An 8,654-nucleotide genomic window follows, 5' to 3' on the forward strand; every position below is an offset into this window, starting at 1 on the left:
TGTTCTACTTTCACTGCTCATCTAAGTGGGGTTTATATTTGACTTTGTATCATGTACAGCACATGTGCGATGGTTTGACAGCACTCAAACACAATTACAGTCTCTGTCATACTTTGCTCTTAGAACTGAAGAATTGCATCAGTTAGGGATACACGGCAAATTGTATAAATTTTAAAACCCCCAAACTCCAACAGGATTTGTTGGGTATTTTTTTTTTTAATCTCTATTTAGAAGTAGTTGACATTTTTCATAGAAATTAAATGTACTTAAATCTCAGATAATTTTTAACTTTAGTAACCAGATACATTCAAATTTTAAAAATCCATGCAAAGGGCATAGAAATGCAATATATTATCAAAGGAAAAGTATGTGTACATTTTCTTTTCGAGCTTTTACAAAAAACAATTTTTTAATTTAAAATTTTCTGGATTACATCCCTTCCCAGTAATTCAAATTCAGAAGTGCCATGATGGTTTTAAAAATGGACAGAAAAGAATGATGAGGTAAAAGAGTGGAGCTGGCAAAGGGAATTGAACAGGGTGGATTGAGAAAAGCGTGAATAAGCCAAGTGTGAAAAGTGCATATTATATGGCTCTACGCAAGATATTTACTATATGTGTTGTGTTGTGTTAATTGTTGGCGTTGTATTAATATTTTGATAGTACAGTAAATGAAGTTTTGTAGTTAAAGTGTAGTTTTTGTATGCCAACCACAAGAAGACGTAAATCTTTCAAAGAATTTCCTACTTCCTTATCAGAAGAAACCAACTCCTCCTGCCTCTCTCAGCCTTGAGAATGCCACAGAGATTAAAGGAAAAAGTGATACTAACCAGAGACAGTTCTTTGTTTAAATCAAGTTTATGCATCATGTATAAAATATATGAATATTCAACAGGCTATTGCTTTTAAGAGATAGTCCTTTGTTAGCAGGGGTCCTTCTCCAGAGCCTGTGGCTCGGGAGAGGTACCCACACGTCTGTAACTTTGTTTTTATTGTCTCGTATTGTCCTATCTCTAAAATTGTTCAATTTTTACTCTAATTCCATTTTTATAACCATCTTATTTACTATTAAACTTTTAAAATTTTAAAACAAGTGACTGGCGTTTATCACACAAGCTAAAAGAGCTTATTCACGTTTAAGAGTGTTCAAGGTGCTTCTGAATTGATAGTTGAGTAATACAGAAACATAAAATCTTCAGTATCATTTTTATTTCTTACTTTATTACGGAGGTAGCCAAGGTACATGCCACTGCCGAAGCGTTTCGCTTATTCTGTTCGCGCTCTTAGGAGATACGCTGAGAGTCGGAAGATCGGATTGTCCCCGGTACTCAAGGCAGCCCACACCACTGGTGGAGTTGTGATTGATTCACCTGCACTCCGCGTATGAGGAGAACATCCTTCATGAGCACAGCCACCTGGGCACCTGCTGGGCGTCCTGTGGAGCACAGAAAGCGCTTTAAAGCCCCACCGGCGCTGGGGCCCGCACGAAGGCCTCCTCCCCCGGCGGGCCCTTCCCGCGCCGCGGGCGGGGCTGCCCCGCCGCCGCCGGAGGGTGGCGCTGCCGCCCGCGCGGCCGCCGCGTCCCCGCCCCTCCGCCATGGCCGATGTGGAGGACGGGGACGAGCCCGGCGCCCCCCACTCGCTGCCGGGCTCCGCGGGCTCCAAGGCGGGCGCCCCCGACAAGATGTTCTCGCTGAAGAAGTGGAACGCGGTGGCCATGTGGAGCTGGGACGTGGAGTGCGACACCTGCGCCATTTGCCGGGTGCAGGTCATGGGTAAGCGCCGGCCGGGCCGCCATGGCCGCGGGGCGGGGGGCCTGGGCCGGGCCCGGGGCCGTTCCCGGCGCCTCGGGCACGGCGGGCGCAGGGCAGAGACGCGGTTTCCGGCAGAAGCGGGGGGCTGATCCCTCCCGCCTCCGCTTCCTCCTCCGCGCCTTCCCGGAGGAGGAGGAGAAGGAGGAGGGCCCGGCGGGGGCCGGGCCGCGCCGCGCTCCGGGGGCCACACGCGGCCCCGTCGGGCAGCGAGTGCCCCCTGCCCGGGCGGGCCGCGCTCCCTGCGCAGCGCTCCCTGCGCCGCCCCCGCCGCACGCAGGGCCTGGGCCCCGCCGGCCTGCTCGGGTCCGTCCCCGACCCGTGCAGTGCCGCCTTCGTCGTGAGGGCTGCTGCTCGTCTGCGGGCAGATCCCGCAAGCACTGACTTACAGCCGAGCTGGACCGAGTGCTGCATGCCTGGGGCTGCTCTTAGTGGGGTGGGTTTTGTTAAGGGTTTTTTTATTCGTGTGGGGTTTTTTTTTTTTTTTTTTTTTTTTTTTTTTTTTTTTTTTTTTTTTTAAGAAGTAGTTAGAGACGTACGTATAAATTAATTTTTCAAATCTCGTAAACCAGGGTTTCTGACGCTACTTCACAAGCGTGATTACTGGTGCACTTTAACACACATAAATGTACAGAGAAATCTATTAAGGGGTTAATTTACTTGGTTTTGAAATCCAGAGACTGTTTGAAAGCACTTTCATTGTTGACAAATATTACTGTTTTCTGACATCTTTAACATGATATTTATTTTGGTTCTTCGAAAACGGTTTAAATTCTTCCTTTACTCTGTGTGCACATCCAGTTTTTACTATTGGGTTGAGTCATCTCAGATATAATTGTCCTCTCACTTGGGTGTGCAGCACTTTGGCAGGACAAATGACCCAAGATTCCCTCCAGGGCACCTTGTTTTTGTAGGGCCAGGAACTACAATACTGAAAATGAAGTCAGGGTTTGGTTTAACAGAAATGAGACAAAATATGCAATTCTGTCATTTCTCATAAATATTTTTGCTGGGAACCTGTGGAACAAAGGAGGCAAAAGGGTGTACTAGAGGAAAAAAAGATGCAGCTCAAACTAAAGTGGTGGGAGATCTTACATAAGCATGTTTTGAAGATTATTTGCTTTTTGTGGTAAACAGAGACCACTCTGGAAATATGAAATTGGCTTCATTTGCCGTGTAAACCATAATTTTAAAAATGCATTTATCCCCATTGTAGCTAGCCTGTTACAGGGCACTATAACAAAAAGTCTTAAATTAATGAAATCTTACCCAGAGCTATTATAAAAGTTTTTTAAAAGAGTCATATTTGTTCACAGCTAGACCAAGGGAGTACTTTTAATCTGAAGCTAGGAAAAAAAAAAATCTGAAAAAATCTAGTAACCATTTTTTGGGAACAAACCACATTGTTAGAATGTGAAACTTGATCATTTCTGACTTCAGTTTAGCAATTTTGCGTTGACCCTGCCAGAGTGGGTCTGGCTCCTGTAGGGCCACTGCGTCTGCACTAACCTTAGGTGGGAGGCAGTGCCAGACTGAGACTGGCACTTGCTGAAAGTTTGTTTGACTTTTGCAGGGAAGGAGGTGTTAGCTGGCTCCATTTTCTAGTGGTTTAACTCCTTGAACCGGTGTGGTCTTAGATGCACAAGGGAAAGGGGCAGAAATGCAGGTGTGAGCTGGAAAGTGCAGGATTGCTGCTGGACCGGCTTTGCTGTCCTTAGCCTTTCACTGACCCCCCTGCGGTTATGATGTAGGAATGGGGACAGGTTACTTTGGCGTGGTGGCAGTGATTTCTGTCCTTGGCTCTCTGCTGCTTCTGTCTGAAGCTGCAACTCAGTAAGACAGCTGATTTATTGTCACTTTCTGCTGTGACCCCAGATCGGTGGGCTCCCACACCATATGATACAAGTTGAAGCACTTTGGCTGAATCTTCCCAGCACCTTGGCCCTTAACTGCTGTTGAAATAAAAATTGTAGGAACGGACAACAGGATCGTTTTGCTTTTGTCTCAGTGAGGAAGGGGCAGCTGTTTTAGAGTTCTCTGCTCTTTATTCTCTATTACCTGAGACAAGGAGGAATGTCTGGGCAGATTGGTCTAAAACCGAAGTACTGGCCTTATCTGGCAGAGACAGCAAAATACTCAAATCTAAATTCCTGTAGCACATCATGGTTTTGTCTTCTTGAAGAATATGGTCCGATTAATGACATGTAAGCCAGATCCATCCTGCAGGACACTTGTTTAAACTTGTCCCTTTTCTTTGGAGGAGATGAAGATGTGTTTGCTCACATAATGGTTGAACACTTTCTGTTGCGTGTGATTCGTGCACGTGTGTCTGTGGCAGCCCGTGCTGGGGCAAAGGAGAAGCAAAGGTGTTTTTCCACTGTATTGTGTGGCACAGTGGGAAGCCTGGAAGTTGTCACTCTTGAATGTTATTGATTCCTGGGCCTGTCACCCAGTCCTAAAGCCACAGACTGGAGTGCATAAAGATGATAAATATTTTTAATTAGGTATTGTTCTGTATTTATTAACATATATTATCAAATGTACCGCTGTATTTGTATGTGTGTGACTCCTGTGAAAATTAGATTTAGGTACTTGTTAAGGGAAGCTACTATAAAAAGTGATAGATGGTGGGAGTTGTGGTGAGAGATGCACAGCCTAAAAAAATCAAAATTGTGAATGACTTCCTTAAAAGGAAATGCTGACATCTGAAAAACAAAGTCCTGTAATTAGGGTTTGGCTTTGTGTGTGCTGTGGTCTTAATATGCCTGAGTGCCTTGGCACAAATCTCTGGGCTTTTATATCTACAAAATGGAGAAGGCTTTTTTTCAGCAAAAGTTATGAAAATACCAAAGCAATGGAAAATAAACAAAACATGCTGGAGAGTTCAGAGTCCTTCTGATCTCTTTCTGATTTATATTTCATTGTCATTTGCATAGTTATAGAATTTAAGGGGTCTACTTAATGTTAAAGGGCTGAACTAGACATCAAAACTTGGGATTTTTACCTCTGTAAATTTGTATTAGAGTTTATATTTTCCTCTGACAAACCTATTCTTAAGATGGAATCCTGAGAATCAAATTGAGTTTGTTCTTGTTTACTTTTAGATGCCTGTCTTAGATGTCAAGCTGAAAACAAACAAGAAGATTGTGTTGGTATGTAGTGACTTCATTCGCTTGTTTTTCAATTGAAGCTTCTCTCAGTATGGTGCATTTTAAAGTTTGAAGGGAATACTGATTTTATTAATGCTCAAAAGTAAACTGGTGTTTTGTTCTACATTGTATCATCTTTTTACATTAGTAATACTTTATGCTTTATTTTTGAGCACTAAAAAAATCAGTTTTCATGTCAGCTGTGCTGTAAAACAAAACAGTTTCCAATTTCCTGTCAACACGTACACAGCTAAGAGGTTTAGGTTTCTTTCACTGTGAGCATATTTGAGATCATAATGTACAGTTTTGAAGTGGGTAGGAAAAAGCTACTTTTATTCTTCAGAGGTGCATGCCAGAAAACACAATGGTTGTACAAATAAAAATCCACTGTTTTGAAATAAATGAGTGTCTGAGTTAGAAAGTGCTGTTTCCCACTCCTGTTTCAGAAATAATGGAGGCAATGGCTTGGCTGTTCACTTTTCATTTTCAAAAGTGGAGTCAATTCAGTTTAAACATAATCATACTTCTGGTGCCATTGTATACAGAAGAAAGTCTTAATTCTGACTGTTTAGATTGAAAATAGTGAAAACTATCTCAAAGAGTTTGCTTTAAACCTTTATGACAACTTTTAAACCAGTGGTAAACTTTTCCATGCTGTTGAGCTTTGTGTCTCAAAAAAACCCACTGGGGGTTTTTGATTGTTTTAATGGGAATGAGGTTTTCCTTTTCTAGATATCTTAACTAGCTTGCTAAGTATCCTGTTTAAAATAGGAAAAAAGTATAATTTACAGCACTCCTTTGATTGGTACCCTTGTGCTCGTGTGAAGAAAATGTGAGCTAATAAGGAAAAAAAGGCAAAGCAAAACTACATTTTAAAATATTATTCAGGAGTAAATAGATAACAGATAACAATTTCTGTAATGTTGGAGCCTGTGAATAACTCTTGGTTAAAATGGATGAAGTGCCATTTTAAGACTATATACTGTGTCACATGTGCCTCCTTGCTATCATACATTTTAGTTCAAACAGTGCATTTCAGGTGAGAAATTGTTGATATGCTGTGGTGTGACAGTGAGTCAGTAGTGCATTGGCTTTATTTTGGTACTGGGAAGATAAAGGGAAAAACTTTAGTAGTTGCACTTACTTCCTGGGCAGAAGGGCTAAATGCGTTTATACAGTCACAAAACCCTGTCAACTTTATAGAAGAAGGTGAGAATATATGCATTTCTTTTTTTAATATTTGGAAGTAAGTAAAAGGCTTGGTGATGGAACTATCTGTCTTCAGGAGGATCATAATAATCCAATCTCAGTGGATAAATCAGTGATGACCTGTTTGGGCTCTAAAGTTTCCAGTGGTTATAAATATTTGAGAGTGATAGTTTGAACATTGCTGTAGGTGTTGATTGAGTGTGACTGGAACATGTTCTTTCTTCTCTTTCAGTGGTTTGGGGAGAGTGCAATCATTCCTTCCACAATTGCTGCATGTCCTTGTGGGTGAAACAGAATAATCGCTGTCCCCTCTGCCAGCAGGACTGGGTAGTCCAGAGAATAGGCAAATAAAAACTGGAAGGGTTTCTTTGTGCTGCACTTGTTGGAATGGTGTGTGTGTGTTATGCCCTATGCCCGTACAGAACGGAACGTGTCCGTCATGACTCACTTGGTTTATCTGCTCCAAGCCCAGAGTGGGTTTGGTGCAGGCCTCTGGCTGCACAAGGTGCACTCCGTGTCAGGCTCACTGCAGGGCTTCCACAATTGAAACAGGAGACCTCCATCAACAACTGTATCTGCTATGGTGAAAGTGTTGTCTGAACCAGAGCACAGAAACTTGGTGACGCAGATTATACCCTAAACACTAAATGAATTCAATTGAAAGAGTCACCTTACCTGGTCTGATACACTGCATAGTTTACTGTCAGGATAAAGAAAAAGTTTCCTAAGTACTATTGTATTCAAAAACACAGTTAATGTGGTTTTTAAGAAACTATTCTGGGTCTTAATCTAAAATGAACAGTGTGTAAAACAATTGCTATGTACTTTTTCTATCACACTGTATTAAACAGCTCTAATTTAGGTTTTCTTTATGACTTTCATTTTGTTGTAGCTCCAAGTCTGTTGCTCTGTTATATTCTATACATGATTTCTACCACCATAACATTAAAATTTAACCACATTAATAATTTTTTAAATTTATATTTCTGTTAGTGATCATAGAGACATGTATTTTTAATCCAAAGACATGCATTTGATATCAGTTAACTAGAGGTGTAGACAATCTTGCTGGTTAGCTGATTAATACACAAAGCAGAAAAAAGTGATAATTTAAATACCCCAAGGCACTAACAAAATCTAGGGGAAAATGGTAAATTGTGATTTCATGAAAATTCAGTTAATAGAAGTTTCTTTGTTATCTTTTTATTGGTCATAGTGTTTTGGAAGCATTTTTTAAATTTTTGTGGAAATAAATCCTGAATATATCATCTTCTTTGAATTTTTTCTTACAACTGTTTAAGTGCTTGCCTCTAACTTTGTTTTTTCCCTAAATATCCAAATTACTGTGAATCTGAACATATGCTGTGGAATTTTTAAAATATGTGTAACGGAGAGGTAGAATTATTGCTTTAAATCTGTAACAAATTCAGGCTTAATAAAATGGTTAATCAACATGGGTGAAATTGAAACAATATCATATGCATTGTTTACTTCAAAATTATCTTTAATATGTTTCTCAGTAGATGTATTTCTAAGTACATTTAAAGATGTTTATCTTCACTGTATAAAGTAGTTCCAATCTTTGTGTCATGAAGCATATTGCAGAGTTTACTATGATTTTGTTTAATATTGTAGTCTTGTTTTTAAGATTTTTTTTAAATGTAGCTTTTGTTTAATTACACACTGAGATAAAAAGTCTTGAGTCACAGTTACACTGTATCACATCAGTTGTTATTATGCCAGATGATATCTGTCTAAAAACTGAAAACAAATGTAAAATATGTTAACAGTAGTAATGAAGTGCCTATAGCATTTACATTGTTGTGGAGTGTTTCTGTTTGTGTAACAGTATGCCCAAAATTTTTGCAAAAAAAAAAAAAAAATCTGAGTGGATGTGAAAATAAATTTTAGCTGTCACAGTCAAACTGTATCTTACCTACCACCTATTGTCTCTGTCCACATTTGGTCCCAGGCTCCATCCCATGACCCCTGGTAACGCCATCTAGTCCCATCAGAGAACTTTCTTCATTTTTCTTTGCTTAATGGGTGAATATGGCAAGTACCAAACCCTGCTTTTAGCGCATCACATGCATGGCAAGAGTAGCTGTGAATTACAGGTGTGGAAGAGTTTTTACCAAAGTGTCAGCTCAAAGGGGTGTTGACAGAAATGAGGTATTAGGAAAGTTAATGTTGAAATCAAAGCAGCTGATATTTTTGTGTATCTGTTTGTATGTTGTAAGTATCTTGTTGACCAGTAATTGAGGTTCATATAGATGATAAGTTAATGGATTTTAAGTCCTGCATATTTTCTCTGTGATACAGAGATTAGCCTAAGTCCCAGTCTTTCTATGAGCTTCACACCAGAGAACTTCAAATCATACCCTGATATGCCTGATTAGCATGGTTGTTACTACATGCCTCTGCTCAGTTCTGTGATTGTTCACCTCTTGTAAAATAAATAATTTTTGCTTCTCACTCAAATACAC

General features: G+C 40.4%; 1 protein-coding gene across 2 annotated transcripts; it reads left to right on the forward strand.

Annotated features, from left to right (window-relative positions):
• The first annotated feature begins 1,581 nt into the window (after positions 1-1,581).
• Positions 1,582-8,643, forward strand: RNF7 (ring finger protein 7). Of its 2 annotated transcripts, none has more exons than XM_040074655.2 (3): positions 1,582-1,774; positions 4,915-4,962; positions 6,401-8,643. In XM_040074655.2, exons 1-3 carry the CDS (start codon positions 1,597-1,599, stop codon positions 6,517-6,519), a joined length of 345 nt encoding a protein of 114 aa, XP_039930589.1. In that variant the 5' UTR covers positions 1,582-1,596; the 3' UTR covers positions 6,520-8,643. The 2 variants fall into 2 exon arrangements, with proteins under 2 accessions (XP_039930589.1, XP_039930590.1); XM_040074656.1 differs by having other exon boundaries at positions 1,582-1,767; positions 6,401-6,457.
• The last annotated feature ends 11 nt before the right edge of the window (positions 8,644-8,654 follow it).

This window comes from Hirundo rustica, chromosome 10 (assembly GCF_015227805.2).
Source record: "Hirundo rustica isolate bHirRus1 chromosome 10, bHirRus1.pri.v3, whole genome shotgun sequence".
Lineage (NCBI taxonomy): Eukaryota > Metazoa > Chordata > Aves > Passeriformes > Hirundinidae > Hirundo > Hirundo rustica.